The sequence below is a fragment of the Pipistrellus hanaki genome, assembly GCF_964339955.1.
Source record: "Pipistrellus hanaki genome assembly, chromosome: 9".
Classification (NCBI taxonomy): Eukaryota; Metazoa; Chordata; class Mammalia; order Chiroptera; family Vespertilionidae; genus Pipistrellus; species Pipistrellus hanaki.
The window spans coordinates 43,561,126-43,584,043 of record NC_140511.1 but is presented as its reverse complement, the minus strand read 5'-3'; the positions used below and the strand labels follow the sequence as shown (position 1 = coordinate 43,584,043).

At 42.8% G+C, this 22,918-nt stretch overlaps 1 protein-coding gene across 2 annotated transcripts in view; it reads right to left on the bottom strand.

Annotated features, from left to right (window-relative positions):
- Positions 1-22,918, bottom strand: part of CLPB (ClpB family mitochondrial disaggregase) — a 130,010-nt gene that overhangs the window by 74,004 nt on the left and 33,088 nt on the right. For both annotated transcript variants that reach the window (XM_084894193.1, XM_084894194.1), the window contains one exon: positions 13,589-13,692. In XM_084894193.1, the coding sequence (XP_084750319.1) occupies positions 13,589-13,692 (104 nt within the window). The remainder of the gene's footprint in view (positions 1-13,588; positions 13,693-22,918) is intronic.

The window sequence follows — 22,918 nt, the reverse complement described above, 5'->3', positions numbered from 1 at the left end:
AGTCTGGCCAAACCTGCCTGATCCTGCGCTAAGAAAGCAAAGGATGCCTGGGCACATTCTTCCCAAGCCCCATGTTTACAAAGTTAGACCCAAGCTCCCAGGACACCAAGCCTTGCGACGAGACCTCTAATATCTCACTTATTAGCTCATCTTCCTCCAAAAATCCCAGTTGGAATTAGGTCCTTCTACACAATACACTGTAGTCTGTTTCCTCATTCATCCACTAAACATTTTATTAAGTACTTTGTACAGGCTGGGCCATGGGGATAGAGAATGGGCTCTACCCTCAAGAGTATGTAAACACTACAAATAGTATAAAATAATCTTTTTTTAATAAAGTATCTCTGAAAGGAAAGAATTCAGAATTTCGAGTCAGAGAGACATGGATTCTAGTCCTGATGACTCTGGAAAATGACTCCATCCCTCTGGGTCTCAAATTTCTTATTGGCAAATATCTATTAATTGGGTTGCTGTGAAAATTAGAAACGATGGAGTATAGTGAGGGGAACAGGAAATAATTGGCACCTAGGAAATGGCAATTTTCAAATGAACATATCTCTCCTGTTCTGGAACCCATAATATCCACATTCTTCTGTTTGACTTTCAGAAGCCTCTCATTTCTGGTCCCAGTTAATTTCTCAATATAGACTTTCAATTCCTCCCCTCCTGCTGGTTGAGGATCCCAAAAGAGGTCTGTGGTGATGCTACAGTGAATCCTCAGTAGGCAGCACTGTGTAATTAGAAAGAGCAGAGGAGTCACAGTCAGTTAGCCTGGGAAGCAAAACTCACCAACTGTGTGACTCGGATCAAAATCCTTACCATCTGTGAGACCTTGTTTCCTCACCAGCAAAATAAGTAGTATCACCGACCTAATAAGATCCAATGATAAACCCAATTAAGAAATGCACACAGGATCTGAGTAGATATTTTCCCAAAGATACTTTTGGAAAATACAAATGGCCAAAAACACACAAAAAGAAGCCAAACATCATTAGCCAACAGGGAAATGCAATTCAAAACCACAATATACCACTTCACATCCATTAGGGTGGCTAAAGTAAAAAAGACAGGCAATAACAGGTACTGGTAAGGATGCAGAGGAAGTGGATTCCTCATACATGGCTGGTGGGAATAAAATGGTGCAGCCACTTTGGAAAACAGCCTGGCAGTTCCTCAAAAGGTTAAACACAGACTTACAATATGACCCAGCAATTCTACTCCCAGATATACCACCCCCTCCAAATGAAAACATTATGTCCATACAATAACTTGTACACAAACATTCATAGCAGCATTATTCATAATAGCCAAAAGTAGAAACAACCCAACTGTCCTTCGACTGATGAATGGATAAATAAAATGTGGCATATGCATTAATGGAATACTATTTGACTATGAAAAAGGAATAAAGTACTAATACATGCTAAAACATTTTTTCTTTGCTGTTAATCCTCACCTGAGGATATTTTTCCACTGATTTTTAGAGGGAGTGGGAAAGACACAGAGAGAGAAACATCCATGTCAGAGAGACACATTGATTGGCTGCTTCCCACACATGCCTGACCAGGGCCACAGACTGAGCCTGCAATTGAGGAACATGCCCTTAACCAGAATCGAACCTGAAACTCTCCAGTCTACAGGCTGATGCTCTATCCACTGAGCCAGGTTGGCTAGGGCATGTGCTATAACATTGATGGACCTTGAACACATGCTAAAGAAAGAAGCCAGTCACAAAAGAACACATGTTGTATGATTCCATTTATATGAAATGTCCAGAACAGGCAAATCTATAGAGATAGATTAGTTAGTAGTTGTCAAGTTCTAGGGAAGTTGAGAGAGAAAATGGGGAATGATTAATAATGGGTATGAGATTTATTTATGGGGTAATGAAAATGTTTTAAAACTAATTGTGGTGATAGCTGCACAACTCTTGTGAATATATTATAAACGACTGCATTATACACTCTAAGTGACTGAATTGTACAGTGTGTGAATTAAATTTCAATAAAGCTGTTACATAAAAAAATGTATATAAGGAACTCAGAAAATTACTTGGCATGTAGTAAGGATTCAATAAATGGTATTAAATTTATTATTTGCTCTTACCTCTTCCTGATGCCACTCAAACTTTGGCCAGAATCAACACTAACACTAACACTGTAGAATATGGCAGGCTCACTGCAGGGAGCACATTTCATACTTAGTGGAAGGTCACAGGTGAGTCCTGAAGGCTAATATACCAAGGACTAAGACTCTTCCTCCAACACCCATATAGCCTGAATTTATTGAACACTTACTATGTGACAGGTATTGTGCTAGGAAACTCACAACTATTTTCCTCAGAAGAACCATACATGTCATTATTCCTATTAATGAAGAAACCAGGACTTGGCGAGGTTATGCAGCTTGTCTCAGGTCACATCAGTAGGTAATGACAGAGCTGGTCTGATCAACCCAAGGCTTGTACTCTTTTTTCTGTATGGCCTCACTATTCCTTCCTTTTATTTATCTGCTAGTGATCCAGAGCATGAAATTCATGCACATAACAAGGGAATTAATTAGGAGAAATATATTAATATCGCTATTTGCCCTTTCTCTATAATAGAAGTGACAGAGATGAAACAAAATTAGTAAAATGTATATAAAATCTCCCTCCTGTCAGTGTTTGGGGCATGCCGCAGGATCTAGAGTCAAGTGTCTGCCCACCACCTGCATGCACTTTGAAAATGCAGGCGATCCAGCCCCAGCTGGCCCCAGCCCCACTGGGTGAGACCCAAACTTGGCCAGCCCCAGCCCCATCAAGCCCCTCTGGGTGGGGGCGCGCAGCCTCAGGTACCCCAGCCTGGAGCAGGGGCGGGGGTGCGGCCTAAGGTCCCCTGTCAAGCCCTGCCTGCCCCCGCAGCCTCATGTCAGCACTGAATGGACACACGCAGGCAGTGTCACATTCTTAGCCAGGGATGGAGGCAGGCAGCGTGATGTTGGCGCTGGAGGTGGAAGTCCCCACCCCCGTCCCTGCCCACAGACTGGTCGCGACTGGGACACCGTAATGGACAAGTTAGCATGTTACTTCTTTATATGTATAGATGTTTTACCATCCTTTACAATTCAAGCAGCCTGACTTTCACTGATCTCCCTCTTCTGAATATATCCAGGTAATGTATAGTATACATCAAATTAGTTAACATTTTCTTTTACATAGACTTAAGTATTCTCAGACTGCTTCACGTGTATACTCTTGAACATGGCAGGTGATCAATAACTACTTTAGTGGATGGTTGTTTAGCTGTCTCCCCAAGCAGAAAACAGGCTGGGGGAGGCACTTGTGATAAACTAGGCTGGCCTATGGCTGGAAGACCAGACCTTGCTTGAAAACGGTTCTCACCATGCTCTCTTGCCAATGGACTGGAAGGTTTCTCCTTAAGAAGAGGACCCTGCTCACCCCATTATTACCTTATCATAATGTAGCATGGGAGGTGGCACACTATGATAAGGTAATAATGAGGTGACATAGTAGGAGTTCAGAAAAGATTTGAAGAGTTGAAGAGAAGACTGGTTCAACACTTACTCCAGTGGAGATACAAGTACAGCCTTCTCAAAAGAACCCCAAGCCCGTCTTCTCTCATTCCCATGAAAGGGAAGGAGGAAAGCAGAAGACTGACCTAGAATTTTAAGGGACAGGCTGTTGACCCTGCCTGTGGTCCTGGCATCCTCACTGACCTAGAACTCTCCTTTGACCACAGACCTAGGTGGAGCTTTCCAGAACTCATGTTTCACCTTCACATCATCAAATGCAAAGATGTTCAAATTTCTAATTGTCTTACAATTGCAATTTTATAGTTTGTTTGAATCAGGATCTAAATCAGATTCACATGTTGTTATTGATATGTCTCAGAGATGGTAAAAATATGCCCTGGCCAGTATGGCTCAGAAAAGTTGTGGGTTTGATTTCCAGTCTGGGCACATACAAAAGTTGTGGGTTTGATCCCTGGGAGCATGTATGAGAGGTAACTGATCAATGTTTCTCTCTCTCTCCCACTCTACCCTAAAAATCAATGGAAAACAATATCCTCAAGTGAGGATTAACAATATATATAGCTGGGCCAGTGTGGTTCAGTGGTTGAGCATAGATCTATTAACCAGGAGGTCACAGTTTAATTCCCCGTCAGGGCACATGCCTGGGTTGCAGGCTCAAACCTCAGTAAGGGGCATGTGGGAGGCAGCCGATCAATGATTCTCTCATCATTGATGTTTCTATCTCTCTCTCCCGTATTCTTGAAAAAACAAACACACACATTCACACACATACACATATATATGGGAGGTAGGGGGAAGTGGATAGGTAGTATAGTGGAAACAACATTTGTCATGTGTTAATTGTTGAAGGGAACTGAATATGCCTGGGAATTCTTTTATACCATTCTAACTACTTTTAAAAAAATCCAAGATAAGGCAAAATGTTACTCTATTATCTATAGACCCATCAACACTCCATTTAAACCTCTTTTACTTCCAACATCTCCTAACAGAGAGGTAACATGCTGGGATTGCCTTCGATATGTCCTATAATTACTCTAAGCTCACGTCTTCCTCACTATCCCTGCTCCAGAGCCGCCCCTCTCCCCCCTCCAAAGCGGTATTATTTCCGCTACAGGGATCCTCTAGGCAGGGCTGGCAACAAGAGGAAGGAGCCTGCTCTCTTTGCCTCTCAGCCAGCTCTGCTACTTGGTTGGTCAAATTAGGTCCCTCTGTGCTTCCTTCTCTACACCTGCTTACCTCTCTTTCTGCCTTTTCTTCAAGATGTTAAAAAGTTACAATAAAAAACAAATACAAAATGCTGTAATTAATAGCCAATTCCAAGCCAACCCAGCATCTTTACTAATAAACCTCAACACTTGCAAAAAGAACAATAAATTCTGTCCCTCTCTGGTTCTGAGGTGGTCTCTTTTATACACTCTCTCTGTGTGTGTGTATATGTATGTGGTAAGTGTGTCTACATATATATTTATTTTCCTTTATTTCCCATCCAGGGAGGGGCAGAATAATGAACTGCGTGCGTCAGGGAAGATGAATCTGAGATACTAGGGAGCAGTGCAGTAAAAAGATTAAAGTGTTATTATTGTTGGGTTTTTTTCCCCCATGGTCCATTGTGACAGCTCGACCGTCATCTGTAAAAAATGTCTCAGCGAGAGATAATCATCGGAAACTCAATAAAGCGTCAGGGGGAGCCTCAGCCCCCATCAATCACTGGGTGCCTGGAAAATTTCAGCCCTCTGTCTCCCTTCCTGCTATCCATATAAATGTCTCTAATATATTTTGTGTGGTATGTGGGACCCATCCTTGATTTGGAACTTTTGATGAAAAAATATTTATACACAAAATATGTAAATCAGTTAAAAATCACAAGACTAGTTCTTTGCTACCCCATCCCACATTTCCTTATTTTTATAAATGCATCAAATTTATTCTTTTTAATAAAACATGTCAACTAGTCTATTTCCCTCTCCTAGTCAAATATACAGGTTTGGAGGGCTAGAAGGATGAACGCAATTAACCTACTCACTGATACACTTAATCTTGTAGTTGGCCAAAAGGCCTGATGGATTGACAGAGCTCATCTTGGTGACTCTCTAGTGGACAGCACTGCTGAGAAATGACGTGTAGGACCACGGCCCTGGAGGTGCAACAAGGCTATGACAATGATAAGGAAGAGCCAGGGACTTTATAAAAAATAATAACTTGCCCAAACAGCTTTTGGCCTCGCAGAAACCCAAGCTTTCTAAGACATTGGACAAGCCGGGGGTTCTGAGCTGACTACGCATGAGGGGGTGGGGGTAGGGAGGTAAGAACAGACTGATATGGTTGCTGGAGACAAGAGCAGGAGACAGTTCTACTGTGTTTGACATTATCTCTGGGCCTCGGTGTCCTTTAGCACCTACATCATAGGGTTGTAGCACACAGTATTACTAAATGCTGCTGCTGCTGCTAAAGTTATCATCATCATCGTAACCGTATTATCACCTCCCCAATTCTCCACCCTGGAAGGAATCAGTTCCCATGGTGGCCTATCCTACAAGACCTTCAAGGCTCCTCTCTATCTAAAGGACACAAAGTCCAAGCATTCAATCTGGTCCCAATTTACTAACTGCTCATTACTCCCTAAAATGAACATTTTGCTGTGCGGATGCTTTACCCTAACAAGTTCACTTGCTGGCCTGAAACATATTTTTTCTTTTTCCTGCCTTTGAATGTTTTGGACATCCACACCTCTTCTCTGGTCACACCCAACTGCACCTACCTACAGGCCCTCCATAAAACCTTCTTATACTTCAAGGCTCAAATACCATTTTATTTTCTTGACTGCTTCAGCCAGAGATTGTCTTCTCTGAATTCCAGTAGTTCTTGTTATCTATACCTCTGACTGGATCCTTGCTGAATAATGTATTGATCATGTTATTAATCTTAATTATTATTAATCACTATTCTTGCTAGCTGCTAGCACCTTACATGTAGATACAAGATACTTTGTATTTTTTCAAATTCTCTCATAAGTACTTCCATTTGCTCTTTACAATAAATCTGTGGTATAGGATGAGATAATCAAGGTTCAGATGGATAAAGAGAATTACCCAAGGTCACACAGTCAGATGATGAACAGCCATTCCTTGGACTCTAAATAATGTTTGCCTCTTTCTGAATAATAGCTTGTTACCACTGAAAAGCATTTAGAAGGCTGTGCCAAAGACTCTGAAGTTCTCATGAAGTTCCATGAGTGTGTGATAAGAATAATGATGATGATGTAAAAACATAAATTTATATTGACTCCTTCTATGCTCCGGTTTCAAGCTATGCATAAATATACTATCTCTAATTTTCCCAACAATCTTTATTTTACACATAAGGAGACAGAGCCTCTGAGAGGTGCAAAAAATTGCTCCAGGTTCGCAGCTATTGTGTTCTATACACCCATAATACAAGGCATAAGCGCATAGCTTCTCTAGGAGTGAAGCTTAAATGGCAAAATAAGGTCTCTCCCAGGAAGAGAAGGTACAGATGAGTTTTTAAAGCTTTTCAAGCACAAGGACACAATTAAACATCTGTAGTCTAGCTCATACTACTAAAAGAGTGGGGGCCTGTTAGAAATGCAAAACCTCAGGTCCCTACTAAATCAAAATTTCTAGGCGTTGGGCTCAGGAATTAGCTGTTTTAACAAGCTCTCAGGATGACTTTTTTTTTTTTTTAATTTATTAATTAAGGTAGTACATATGTTGTCTTGGAAGCCTTTATTACTCCCATCTGAGTCTGTTCTCTCCCAGGGTTTACATTCTCTCTGCTGTGACTGAGTAGGGGTTAGCACACAGTGGTGCTGGGTGGTTAACTTATACCAAATAGATGAGCTAGAATGAGACCACTCCTTGGCATGCCTTGAGACGGGGAGAAATATTAGAGAGCAGTTCCATTACCGCTGTGGGGTCTCCTAGCCATCTCCTAAATTCCAGGGCATTTGTCCACTGGTTTGTGATGCTCCAGCTTGCACAGTCCTGGCCCCCGTCCAAAGACATAGAGATGGGAGGTCAGCCACAGCAGGTGAGGATCTCCAGCCCCTGGAGCTGTGAGAAGGAGGCTACCATGGCTGATAGGGATGACTACGGCAGGTCTAGCCTGGAAAGCCAGGCCCTGTAACCCAGAAGGGCCCTATGCCAACCCAGTTTCTGTACAACTCATCTTTATTCAGCTGCCACTTGAAGCTGAGAAGAGAATCTGATTTATAGTCTGCTCTGGCCACGTTTCTGCCGTGTTTTATTGTTTTAATTGTACATATGAGAGGCACTCAGAGTGCTCGCTTGCATTTCTGACAGCCCCAGACACCCAATGTTTATAACAGTTACTTACAAGCAGCCAGCGGCATCCCTGGCTGGGCGACTTGTTTTCTGTTACCACTAATTTACTGCTTCCTCTACCTGAGGATTGTGTTCCACCAGCCATCAGCCAGCCACAAGTGGGACTCTCCTGAAGTGGGCATGCGTGGAGCTCAGGTACTTAGGGATCGAGATCAAGGATTGAGTTGGTAAAGCAGCAGCTGTGATCTCCATGCTCCCCTCCCTGTGTCCTCTCTGTGTGCCTTTGCTCAAGGCTGTGTCACCTGCTTAGCATCTTCTTTTTCTCCTCCTCATCACCTTCCAAAGCCCAGGTCAAATCCCACTACTTTTATGTACATTACTTGCTCTGAAGGTGAGCCTAGAGTTTCTAAAATCCTAAAATCACATGGCTGACATGGACCTTGGAGGCCATATAACCCAATGTTTCAGGGCAAGAATACCCTCTGCAGAATCCCTAATGGACAGACATCTAGCCTCTGTCAGTGCCCCCTTGAGTGGTGAGCTGCTCAGTACCTCTAAGGCAGGTACTGAGCCTGCAATACACTGAGCCAAAACTACCTTCATAAAGTAATTTTTCATCAAAGGTCACTATGCTTTATCTGTGATTATTTCTAGTCATCCTAAAAACCCTACAACATAGATATTGTTATTCCTATGATACAAATGAGAAATCTGAAATCCTCTCACTGAAGATCACATAGATAGGGACAGCTTAGATGACTGCCTGGCACCAAAGCCCGACCTTTCTCCAGAACACCACTGAGCCTCTGCATATGCCACTTTGAGGGCTGGAGAAAGGAACAGAAGAGCTAGGCCAACAAGATTTTTATGCCAAAGAGTTCTGCATTACCTACACCAGCAAACCTACCCAGAAACATGAACACTGACAGGGTGGAAAATACTGTGATATGCCCAGCTGAGCAGGCTCCTCATTAAAGAGCAATGGCCATATGTAAAACAGGAGAAGCATTTCACAAGGAATGGGGCAATCAGTTACAAAGTCTCAGCAAAGAGGGCACATGAGTTTCTTTTCTCTCCAGGCTATACCTATTCTGAACAGGCAGAACAGATATAGAGCCTCTTTGAGATAATATAAGACAACTTCTCCAATGCCCTTTGGTCCCCTTACAAAATCATTCCAATGTGGAACCCCAATTTCCTCTCCACTCTTACTTCTTGCTATTCTTCTCAGCAATGTGACAGAGGATTCTACCTGCTGTCACTCACCCCCAACCACCACCCCCATGTCTCTGCATATGTTGCTCTCTCTGCCTGGCAGGTTCATCCCTCTCTGTCTGCCTGGCAACTTCCGACTCATCCTTAAGGCCCAATTCAGTCACCCTGTGACACTTCCCAGACACCAGCCTGCCGTGAGGTAGAGCTTATCACTAACTATATCAGTGCTACCAATATCCTTTGTACATGTACCTTTGCATTTACCACTCTGCACTGTGGTGCCTTGTTTATAAGTCTGGCTTACTTGACTGCAAGCACTACTGAGGGGCTAGACCATGTAAATTCATTTTTGTATTCCCAGCATTTGGCAGAGTGCCTGATACTCAGTAAATGCATGCTGGATTACAAATAAATAAGACTAATAAGCAATTACAACTGTAGAACACTTTACAATTCACACATCACATATTTATTTCTTGATTGGCTCAATATGATATGATAGACAAAGGATATATTATTGGGTTTTAGGGAGGTCTTGCCAAGATCACAAATTACAACTTAACCACCTCCCTTTAGCACTGAGCACAGGCTGAGGCCCACAGAAATATCTACTAGAAATTTGATGGACTTTGTTACTGACTCTATGCTCCAATAGTGAAGGACTGCCTATTTTTCTTGACCTTGTGATTTTCCTCTGAATTTGCCCAGACACACTCTGGGCAAGGGGCTTACACCTCTTGTTCTACTCTACCCTCCTCCACATTCCCTTAAGTCAGGTAACTGCCTGTGAAAAGGTCAGTCTCATTCGAAGAAAAGAGAACAACAGGATTCTTTGGTTTCCATCTACTTCATCAAAGAGAATGAACAAAAGCTGGGTTCAGTGCTTGCATACAGTAGGCAACCAATAAATATTGGTTAAATGGATGAAAAAATGAAATATCTATAAATGGAAAAAGGAGAGGGAAATATGGCTAAGACTAAGAAGGAACTAAAGGCCCTGAGATGATTCGAAAGGACTATCACTCCATAGAGTCCATGAATTTGGATAGCAGAATACATCCAAACTGACATGCCAGAGAAAATCAGATGAACTGCCAGAAAACTGGTAGGCAAGGGTAGTCTGGAATTTTTTAAAAAAGTGCACAAAGGGGTCAATCTTGTAAGCTACAGAACAATGAGTTATCAATGATTCCTGACAAAATTTCTAGAGTGTTTTTTTTCTTTTAAGCAGCTCTTAAACACTTAAGCACCGGTATGGGTTCCCTAAGGAGGTGACCAGACATTGCCAAAATTACTTAACATCCTCCTGAGAAAGGGTTCCTGGGCAAGAAATACAACAACTGCTAAACATATTTATACTTTAGCGAGAAATCTGAGAAAATCTCTTTAAAATTTTGTGAACATGATAGAGAAATGAGGCTAGAAAAGAATAAAGTTTGGAAGATTTATAGTTGTGAATATCAAAAGATGCTTCAAATTTGTCCTGACCAAGTGCTCTAGGGCTCTATACTTCAATATAGTCTTTATAAACATTTTAATCAAAGTCTAGCATGTAAAGTACCTGATGGCAGGGAACTTGACTAAATCAAGTGTCTAAAACAGTGACTGCTAGGTAGACATGTAATCAATAAAAAATTTTCAGTCGGTTGAGTGTCATCCCATACACCAAGGGGTCACTAGTTCATTCCCAATCGGGGCAAATGCATGGAATGTGAGCTCGATCCCTGGTGGGGAGTGTGCAGGAGACAGCTGATTGATGTTTATCTCTCTCACTCTTCCTCTCTCTAAAACCAATAAAAACGTATTTTAAAAAAAAAAAAATTAAACTATTTTTGAATGAACAAATAAGTTCATAAAAAGCCTTTTCACTAGGCCCTGGCCAGGTGGCTCAGTTGATTGGAACATCATCCCATATACCAAAAACATTGTGGGTTTGATTCCCAGTCAGGGCACATACCTAAAGTGTGGGTTTAATCCCCAGTCAGTACACGTATTGTCAGGGAATGTACAGGAGGCCACCAACCAATGTGTGTCTCTCTCTCCCTCTTTCAATGAAATAAATAAAAACATATGGGTGAGGATTAAAAAAATGCTTTTAAAAGCAAACCTATTCACTAATTTTGTAGGTCATACAAAATAAGCTAAGATATTTATTTATTTAAAAATATATTTTGATTTTTTTTACAGAGAGGAAGAAAGAGGGATAGAGAGTTAGAAACATTGATGAGAGAGAAACATTGATCAGCTGCCTCTTGCACACCCCCTACTGGGGATGTGCCTGCAACCAAGGTACATGCCCTTGACCAGAATCGAACCTGGGACCTTTCAGTCCGCAGGCCGATGCTTTATCCACTGAGCCAAAGATATGTTCCAAGTTTTATTGGAATATATCTATGCATATTCAATTATACATTGTCTATGGCTGCTTCTGCACCACAATGAAGAGCTCACAAAGCTTAAAATGTTTACTATCTGGCTTTTTCCAAAAAAAGTTTGCTGACCACTGATCTATCCTGTTTCCCCGAAAATAAGACAGTGTCTTATATTAATTTTTTCTCCCAAAGTTGCGCTAAGTCTTATTTTCAGGGGATGTCTTATCTTTCCATGCGCTAGGTCTTATTTTTGGAGGATGTCTTATTTTCGGGGAAACACGGTAGAATATTGAATGTAGTACCAACCAGGACAGAACTATCAAAGCACAAAAGTACAAAACGAAGACAGAGGGTAGAAATCATGTAACAGCAGAGGTTGGACTAGATGGCTTCACAGCTCTGATATCTATGAAATAAAATATGCTTACTGAGCTCTGTTGGGATCCTGAGAACATTTGAGAAGGCACTCAAACAATCCCTTCCCTTCTTCATGGCCTTCCCTCTCAGCAAATGCTCCTCCTTGCTTTTTGGTAAGAGCATCTGAAGAGAAGACAGAGCTAAAGCAGGCAGCAAAGCTGTGTCTGAGTGAGAAGACAGCCCATAAGTAGAGTCCCCTCATATCAAACTGCAACTGTAGGGCAAGTTTGGCACTCATGAAATTCTCCTCTGCATGAAACATAAAGTGAACATAATTCCTCCAATTCAGCCAGGATTCCAAGGAGGCATAGGTCATAGCCTACACATGGAACTGTCAGCTAGGAGGAAAAAAAAGACATGGGCAGATGAGAGTTCAAAAACTATACAAAAGGCAAGATTTAAAGAATATTCAAAAGAGTAGCTGAGAGCAGGTTGAAATTATTGCCAAGGATAGGAAAGGCTCTGTGGGGGAACTAGCTGCAGAATGGAGGAGTCTGACAGAAGAAGTGGCATTAGAGAGGTGAAGAGGCGGGGAAGGGAGGAGTCTGACAGAAGAAGTGGCATTAGAGAGGTGAAGAGGTGGGGAAGGGCAACTTCACACTTCATCTGGGCAGCAATGCTCTGATGCTCTTGACATTCCCCTCATGCTGCCAATTTGAGAAATCTTGCTGGGGCAGCATGACACCTCCGTTTTTTAGACCACACCCACATCAGCTCTGACATCTCTTGCTCCCCTTGGCTGAACCTCCCTCCAGGTCAATGTTCTGATCTTTAGGCAGTCAGCATGGATATCTGTCTCCCTGCCATCACTACCAACCCTAAAGCAGCCACTTGCTCAGCTGCCCTGTTGTTAGAAACAGAGTGATCTCAGCCTCTGCGAATGGTCCAGGGTAATGGCCAGGCAGAGGGGCCAGTCTAGACAAGCAAAAACTCAAATGTAAAATATTCATTTCTGAATGCAGCCAAAGCAACCTGCCATTTTCTCGATCTCACTTTGGAAGAGCTACTCACCAGAGACAACACCGACTTGCCCAGGCACCCTCCAATAGACACGTGACCAAGCTCTGGTACAGATGCACACTGCTGCTTTCTTTTGAAGAAGTCTAAACAATCACCTATACAACACCCCAGGCAGACACTGATGACTACCCCATTCTATAAGCATAGGCATCAAGGCACAGAGAAGGTCCACTATTTGTCCTGGGTTATACAGTAAGTTGAGGGGCCATTCCACTCTGGGGGAATTGTATTTTACATTCGGGAGGAGGAAAAAAGCAGTATTCAGAATAGTATTGGAGGATTTCTGAGGTTGAGGAAACCAGTAAGGCTGCTTTCTAGTTCTGGGAGAGGGAAAGTCTAGAGGAAATAGAGGAAGAACAAATCCACATTCCATGTAGTTGCCTTAACTATTTTATGGAAAACTGCTCCACTGTCCTCTCATCTGAGGTCCCACAGGCTGAGGTGCTTTTGGGAAAACACCAGTGGAAGACCTCCCCACCCCCCATTCCATTCATGAAATCAGGCCTCTAATTTATTCCCCAAGACTTCTGAAGTGACATAAATAATAGAGCCCAAAAGGGCTGTGATAACCATCTGTTCCAAGATTTTTGGGTTCTCCATGAGTTTCCAGAGGATAAGGGACTTGCAGGCCCTCACTCTGAGTTGCTGGTAGAGCTGGCACAGAGCAAGACTGCTTGGAAGCACAGGGAGGACAATGCTCAGAACAGCAGAGTAGCTCGCCCTTACCTTCCAAAGAATGGATTCCCTGCTCCTTGGCAGTCTTGTAAACACTGCTGAAATTGTCTCCAAGGTTTGGGTCAGCACCAGCAGCAAGCAGGACCTGCACCACACTGGGAAAAATCAGAAAGACAGTGTCAAAAGCAGGAAAGACCCAGGAAGTATGATTCAGAAGCATGTTTGAGGATTAGATTTGCCTCTACTCATGAATGACACAGTGTAAAGAACATTAACTCTGCAAGTATCAAAGGCAGAAGGAAAAAAGTTGGCCCTGAAACCTACTGGCTGAGAGACTTTGGACAAGTTATTTAACATCTCTCTAAGGCTCATTTTCTACAACTATAAAAGGCAAAGTGTTTATTCAACAATTACTTATCCAATGCTATGTTCTAGTCACTGTTCCAGGTGCTAGGCTAATGCTGGCTCACTTATTTGCTGAATGGATGAATGAATTTCAGTAATTCAAACACACAGCCCTCGGAAGTAAAAGAACCAGAATCCATCTCCCAAGTAGCTGAGGTTCTTTCACATCTGATCTAACATGGTCAGGTGAGTCTCCTATGTCTACTTATCATACCTAAAAGGATCTCCTGGTGGGCGACTGTCACAGGTAAATTATTCAGGATATGGATTAAGATCCCAAAGAGAAATGAAAAGGGTCTTTAAGCAACTAAAATCCATGTCTAAAACTCATATATTTAATTCATAGCAGAATTTGCCAGGTTCTCACATGCAGACTGTTTACTCCTAGTTTACACACAATTTGGATAGGATTGGCAGTAGTCTTCCTGTTTCCTATATTAAAAGCCAAGAGGGCACAAAAAGGTTGTTATAGATAGGCAAACTAACTGAAGGCATTGAGAAGTAATATCTGATAAAGAGGTAGTGTGGCATAGAGTTTAAGAGCATAGGCTTTAAAATCTGGGACAATCTAAGCAACAACATGAATAATGACAGCAATGGATTACAACCCACTGAGTAAAATAAGATTCCAGGAGTCCATATTGAAAATAATAAGTCAAAGGGGGAGAAGGGAAAACTCTTCCTTCCTGTAGAAAGTAATAAATGTAGAAGGAAGGAGGAAATCAGAAAGTCATCATTTTGCAATGTTATAATTATCCAGGATAACAAGAGTATCTAGTTCACCTGGCTGTATTAAAGTACATAAAGTACTTAGAATAGTTACTGACATATTGTAAGTGATCAACAAATGTTAGTTATTACTTCTATGAGCCTGACCCTGTGGTTAGGCTGTGGGGAAATCAAGAGAAGTATGAACTAAGACACTTAAATTGGAAAGACAATATGCCATTTCATAATAAGCATAGAGAGACTTGGGTACAAATCAAAGCTCTATCATTTACTGACTATGGTTTTGGACAACTAAGTACACCTCTGAAGACCCCATTTCCTTACCAGAATAATAGAGATAATGATGCCTCCCTTGTAGGTTGAGATGAGAATGTAAAACTCCATGGTGCCTAGCACATAGAAGGAGTTGCACAAATATGAGCTCTCATCCCTTTGTTCATGTAATCCTAGTGATAATAACATGAGTCTGGGCCAAAGTACACACCAGATTGTACTTGACCAGCCCCAGGATTCATACTGATATAGCCCCATATTAAGAAGGCAGCTCTTCTATATTCTGTACAAGTTAGCTTGCTTTAAAGTCTAAGACAGAAAGGTTTGTCGATCTAAACTCAAAGGGACATAATTTGGTTAATCCTCAGCTGTTGTATCCAATCACTGTTCAATCACACCCCCTTCTATGGCAGGCTGTCCCTCCAGGCAGCTAGTGTCACTAACTGTGCTACCTGGGCCTCTTCAGGTTCATGAGTATTGATTCTATCTGTCCAATTTGCAGGCTGCAAGACGTGTCCAAGCAACCAAGTATGCTGTCCTTGGCCCTGGAGGGCAGACAGTGGTCTGGCAGGATGGGGAGAGGAGAGTGACTAGACTCAGCCTTGGGGCTGCTAACACAATCAAAAGGAATGGGCAATTCACTTCACAAACCTGAAGGCCAAATAGGGTTAGCATTCTAGGCTAGTAACTCATTCTGCAACCTCAGAGAAGATCCCCTTCACTTTTAATAAAATTCAAAAGACAGCAGACCCACTGTGGGATATAGCTAAGACTAATGGAACCGTGGCTGCTCAGTGGCCTAGAGTGGCACCAAACACCTTGCCAGATGGCTGGTAGTTAGCAGCCATCACGTACATCCAACCCAGAGTTCCACAGGGATCAGGCCATTCTTGGAGAAGCCAGACCAGATCAGGCTGGAGGGCTACATGACTATAATGATTTCTGGTGACCAAAAGAACTTCATGGACCTGTGGGCTACACGAGGCAGAAACAGAGTAGGAAACTAGCCAGGTAGGAAACTAAGGCAAGGCTGCGAGTGCCAAGAATTTCATAGTCAAAATAGAACCAAGGGGACAGAGACCAGGCAGCAGAGATGTGATTCAGAGAATCAGAAGCCAAGTCAGATGGCAAGGACTGGAGACTGAGGCAAAAATAGTAAACCACAAACAAAGTAAGGAACCAGAAACCAAGGAATACACTGGTACCATAGGGCAAGGCAAACAAAGCAGTAGACTGGAGCAGTAGTGAAGAGACTGGAAATGAAGTGATTTCTGCCTCTTTGACATTTTTTGCTGAAGTAGAAACAAATCCCCAAATTTAGAATTGCTTTTGGGAGAAGGTGAATTCCATGGGGAGAGGATGAGCTGGCCCACCTGGATGAGAAGAGGAGTACAGGGTCAGCCATAAAATTAGAATCTGAGGGCACAGAGGGAGCAGGCACTGCTATTCAAGGTGATTCACCAGAAGACAACTGCAGCCTCCCTCTGTTCTGGTGCTGGCTTACTGGCTGACGTTTTGTAGTTTAGGCATTATGCCTTAAATTGAAGTAGCTGGTACCAAATGAGCTATGGTATATGACCTAGGCCTTCATAGTTTTAACAGCTGGATTAAAGGGGGCTGAGGACACCATGAAAACATCTCCACTCAAAGGAACTACACTGACTACTCCACAGGTATTCACTGAGCAAAGGCTTAAGAATATTTCTTCCAGCCAGCTCTGGTGTTCGGTACCTACCACTTAGATGCCTACCAATGCCAATATCAACCTCAAAGGCTAGAGATAATATCCAGATGCACTATTTCCCTTACTAACTGGAGAAACAAATGTTTAGAGTAGCCCAAGAGAATGGGGCTTTGTCCGTTAGTGATTTGGCTCTAGCACCAATGCTTGCCTTCCTGTGGCCGTGTGGCCATCAGAATCTGTTCTGTTCTTATCTCCCCATGAGTGATTGACACACCAAAAGGACTGAGCCTTGCAAACAACACTGAAGGTGGAGTTTGCGAAGGATAGATAGCACCAAGCTGACAGGCTCACAGAGGAGCAGCAACAGGACAAAGCTAGCTGTGCTGGAGTGGGGACTGGCAGGCAGGAGAATGCAGGCCCAGAGAGCCCAAGACCTCAGTAAGGTACACATGTGAGTAGGACTGATAAGCTTTGGTTCTAGGCTGAGAGCTATTTTCTCTCTGCCTTATTCCTTACTGCCTGCTGGTACAAGTATATATTTTCTCAAGGGTAAAGTGTATGGCTAAGTAAGAGGAAGACAGTAGTTTAATAATGAAAGCTGACATTTGTATATACTTCTTATATGCTGATGGTATTTTAAACACTATATATTTTAACACATTTAATCTTCACAACAACCCCATGAGGTAGGTTACACATAAGAAAAGTGAAGCACTGAGAGGTTAAGTAACTTGTCCAAAGTCATTCAGCTGTAAGAGATGGAGGTGGGATCAATCGTGGCAGCCTTTCCACAAAGTCCATGTTCTTATCATCTGCTATATTGCCCCTCACTTCCCTATATTGACTTCCAGGTAGCTGTCTGTAGAAGCACTCAACTCCGGTTTTAGCAACCCAAGAGAAAAATTAGGCAAACTTAATAGTCAGTTTCCAGAGGATAAAACAAACAAAAAGTATATTAACAGATAGCCTCAAGCTCATTTGTTATTAGAGAAATGCAAATTAGAATGAGATATCACTTCAAATTCAACATATTAACTAAAGTTAGAAAGCTGAAAAATGCCAAGGGTTGGTGAGGACATAGGGTTCTGAGACTCTTCATGCACTGTTAGGGGAGAGACTAGTGCAGCCATTCTGGAAGCTAATTTTATAATACTTTTGTCAAATCAAAGTATTGTACATTACCCTATAGCCCAGCACTTCTCCTGCGTATAGATGTCCCAGAGAAATTCTTACACAAATCCACAAAGGGCAACACACGGGACGTTCAGCACTGCATTCTGTGGTAGTGGGGAGTTGCGGACAATCAAGTGTCCATCACTGGGGAATGAATAAGTTAAATGTGGTAGGCACACACTATGAAACATGATGCAGCAGTTAGAAGAAACAGGCTGGATATACGTGCAGCAACATGGATAGATGATTCTTAAAAGGCCCTATTCCCTTTCCCCGTCTATCAGTCACTAACTGAACCTGACAATCTGGTTATTCCTTCAGGGAGTCTCACAACCTCAGAACTTTTGATTTCTAAGCTGATAGTGATCTTGGAGAATTAAGGATCTAGTGAAAACCATGAGCTACCTGAGCAATAACTATCAGCTGTGCCACTCCGCCTGCTGGGGGTGTCCCCCTGCTTCAACTGGCTAGTCCTCATTCACTGGCAGGGCTCCTCAGTGACTGTCACCAATTCACTGGAGCCTTCTCTGTCTTCCAGGCTGGATCCACCCCTTCCTCTTTGCACAGAACCCAGTACTCACCTCCATGGCAGGTGACCCTCCCAGGAAATCGTCATTTCCTATTTACTTTTATTTGCCTTTCTCACTAGACTATCAGGCAAGGGCCATGTCTCCACCTCCTTTCCTAGCTCCTTGATCAGGGCCTAGATCACCGTAAGTGGTCAATAGATGTTTTCTGAACGAGTGCATGAATAAATGAAGGAGGAATAAATAAAATCATTAATTTATTTGGTGGGAAATGGGGAAGAAAAGTGGAAAACAACTGTCTCAGCCCTACCCAGCCCTCTCCCACCAAATGAGGCCACAGGAAGTTTAACTGTGGAAAAGCCCCATCTTCCTCTTCTGAGCACCAGCCCCTTCCTGGGTTACAGGCAATTTCCAGACAAAGCTGAGGAAATGAACAGGACAGTGGCCCCTACATGGCAGTTCCTGGGACTTCTGGAACTCCCTCTGGAGCCACAGCTCTCATGAGGCTCATTTTAATATGCTGATCAGGCTGTAATGAGATTAGAGGTGGGAGCACATGTAGGAAGGTTGGCCCACACTGGCCTTAATGACCTCCCGCTTTTAGGGCAGTTGGGATGTCACAATGCATGAGAGGACAGCTACATTGATCGATGTTAAGGCTTTCTGCTCTCAGTGGCCAGAGGGGCTTAGAGTCATCGCATTGTTTAGGAAAGAGCGAGGAAACCTGTGGTGTGAGCTGAGGCCTATGCCGGGTCAGGCACGTGTCAAAGATGGCTGGCGAGCAGCTGGAGTTGGTGAAGCAAGAAGGGCAGTGATCCCAGCTCCAGGTCGTCCCTACACAATGCTGAGCTTCAGGAGAAGCGCCGCCAACTCCTCCTCCCTCTACCCCCCACATCCAAAGCAGGGTCACTGTGATGAGTGTCATGGTCCCAAGGAGAAGACAAAGAGTTGACCTATTCTCAGCCCAGTGCACACTTCGATGAGGGGAGGAAGCAAAGAGGTCACAGCTCAGGAGGTTTGCTGGAAAGTCAAATGAACTGTGTCTCATTTGGCCTACTGGTTGGTCAGGAAGGCAGGGTGGCCAGACCAAAGACAAATGGCATGTATTACAAGTGGCAGGGAGCATGAGCTGGGGGGTGAAGCAGTTTTCTTTTTAAAGCTAGCTTCCTTAGGCAACTAACTAAAGATTAGGGGGAAAACAAGGTACCTGTGTAGAAAATGTGCCCCAATTTCCTTAAATTGAGGAAAATAATCTTTTGTTTACTTCCCTCAAAAGGTAAAGATCCGTAATCATAATAAAGTAGCCACAGTGTATTAAGCACTTTACATTCACTATTTCAGATTTATATAACCACTTGCCATGAAGTACTAGTCTTATTTTATAAATGAATAAACTAAGGCTCAGCAAGACAATATGAGATACCCATCCATACACATTAAATAAGCACATGGCCTGGCCAGTGTGGCTCAGTGGTTGAGTGTCAACCTCTGAACCAGGAGGTCATGGATTCGATTCATGGTCAGGGCACATGCCCAGGCTCGATCCCCAAGAGGGAGGGTGCAGGAGGCAGCTGATCAATGATTCTCTCATCATTGATGTTTCTAGCTCTCCTTCTCCATTCCTCTCTGAAATAAATAAAAATATATTTATTTTTTATTTTTATTTTTATTTTTTAAAATATATTTTATTGGTGTTTTACAGAGAGGAAGGGAGAGGGATAGAGAGCTAGAAACGTCGATGAGAGAGAAACACAGACCAGCTGCCTCTTGCATACCCCCCACCGGGGATGTGCCCGTAACCAGTGTACATGCCCTTGACCGGAATCAAACCCGGGACCTTTCAGTCCGCAGATCAATGCTCTACCACTGAGCCAAACCGGTTTCGGCAATAAAAATATATTTAAATAAGCACATGAACCAAGATTCAAATTCAGGTCTGTCTGGGGCCAAACCTGGTGTATATTCCCCTAAACCACACTGGTTTTCATCCATTCAATCATCTATTAGTCTGTCGTGTTATTCCATAGTTACTGAGTCCCTACTATGTGCCAGGGACAGGGATGTTTTCAGACAGTAGTTAAAGTAAAACAGGGCATAGCAGCTAGCTATGAAAGGAAATCCAATTCAGAGAAGGATCAAAATCAATGGTGGACTCAGACAAGATGAGATAATTTGGGGTAAGGCTCAAGAAAGGCATGGCACATTAAGCAGAGGGCCACGGAATCAAGATCAACCACCATCACAGTATTTCCAGGACAACCCAGTTTCATGTCCTCAGCCTACTTCTAAATGTCCTTTCAATCTGTAGTTAAAAAACGCTTCCATGTCTTCCAACTGATGGACCAATATGGTTAAGCTCTGGTTGTTAGGTATTCTTACTATGGTATGGGCCCAGACTGGGTTCTCTTTAGGCCAGTGGCTCTCAACCTTTCTAATGCCGTGACCCTTTAATACATTTCCTCATGCTGTGGTAACCCCCAACCATAAAATTATTTTCGTTGCTACTTCCTAACTGTAATTTTGCTACTGTTAATGAATCATAATGTAAATATCTGTGTTTTCCGGTGGTCTTAGGCTCTAAAGCAGCGGTCGCCAGACCATCGGAAAACATATTTATATTACGATTCATAACAGAAGCAAAATTACAGCAACGAAAATTATTTTATGGTTGGGGGTCACCACAACATGAGGAACTGTATTAAAGGGTCACGGCATTAGAAAGGTTGAGAACCACTGCTCTAGGCAAATGACCCCTGAGTATAACGGAACTGGTTTATCTCTTATTCATTGGACAAAAACAACAAGAAAACCAAAAATATTAATAACAGCAGCAGATACCTACTATATGTACTATGTGCTAGGTACTGCACTAAGCTGTTTTATGTGTATTTTAATCTTATGCTGAGGTAAGTGCTATTGTTATTCCCATTTTGCAAACAAGAAAACGAGGCTAATATGAGGTAAAGTTAGATTTTAAACTCAGGAGTCTCCTTCCAGAGTCCTTGCTACTTACTGTGTCACACACAATTGGATGATGTGCTCCCCAAAGCAGGGACTAGGCCTGACCATCCGTTTCCTTGCACACAAGGCCTAGGACATATATATGTTGAATCAATTCACTCCTGGACCTTAACACTGCACTGTTGATGCACACGTTGAGTTTTCAGTCAGTTTCTAGGTTTTACATGGTAGTACTGTTAAGTTGGGTCTCTCTCAATCTGACTTTTACAGTTGGTTTTTGGTTTTAATTGTAGACTAAAACATCTCTGTTCATTTTTATCAGCACAGATTTAACCATTGCTCTAGCCTACTGACTTCTTCTTTTTTCATGTCCCCAATTCTTTCATCCAACATAATTGCTACCTCTTTAAGCTTAATTTAATCTGTCAATTTGATAGGTATTTATCCATGGTCTCGATGGACTCAGGGATATAACTACTAAATAGGACAAAGCCCTGGGGCTCTGATGTCTCTAAAGAAAAGTGCAGGAGTGGATCACATCATAGTCCCTAGAAATGCAACATCTTTCCCCAAGCAGTTGAACTGGGTGACCACTGGGTGCTCTCCTGATACTCTGGATCCCAACTGATACTCTCCATGGAGAGAGCGGTGAACACAGAACCCCAGGACAGGATACAGCATTGGAGAAGTGGGGGAGGGGGAGAGCACACCCTGAAACTGTCATGTTAGGCAAATGAGCTGGCATTGCTTTCTAGGGAGCAATGTCTTGGGTTGCCTGAGGTCAAGGCATGTGCCTGCCAAACTAGAATCGGGTGCATGTTGGAATTGGAATATCATTACTACAAAACAGGATTATCTTGAGCAACGATTCCAAATGGGATTAGAAACGACTCTTTGTTACTCAGAGATAATCAGCCACAGCAGCAGCAGTGGGTGGGAGAAATGTCAAGCTTGGCACACTTTTCTGGGGGGCATGGTGCTGGCATTCCAGGCTCCTGGCCAGCACCCTCACCCACCCTCCCTTGCTGGGAAATACTGGGCACTGTCCTGCATTGGGCAGGTAGCCACCTGGGACAAGAGCCAGCACCCATCAAAAAGCCCTACTCTGGGGTCCCATGTTCTACTCTGAGTTTCTCAGATAAAGAGACTGGAAAAAGAATCTCCAAAGCCCTCCAGCAGTAGGCTCTGGGCTTACTAATAATAATAAAAGGCAAACCACTACTACTATACTACTACTAACTAAAGTAGCAAGTCATTGTCAAATGATTCCTATATGACAGGCATTATTTTAAACACTTTACATATATTTAAAAATTTATACCTCAAAATAAGCCCTCAGAGGTAGATCTGCTTATTATTTCCATTTTACGGCTGAGTAAACAATCACAGGTAAGTAAAAGAATTTGCCAAGGTACTTAACTAGTAAGAGGAAGAGCTTGGATTTGAACCCAAGTAATCTGGCTCTAGAGCTCAGAGCTGTACCATGTGCTAGACTGTCACAGCCTGAGAGAAACACGGTCAGTGATGGACAAGGCCTTTCCTTCATATTCTCTGGTCTCCAGACCTTGTCAGTTCTCCTACTAGCTCTGGTACACTCCTACTTTCTCACCTTTGTGAACCTATGCTCAC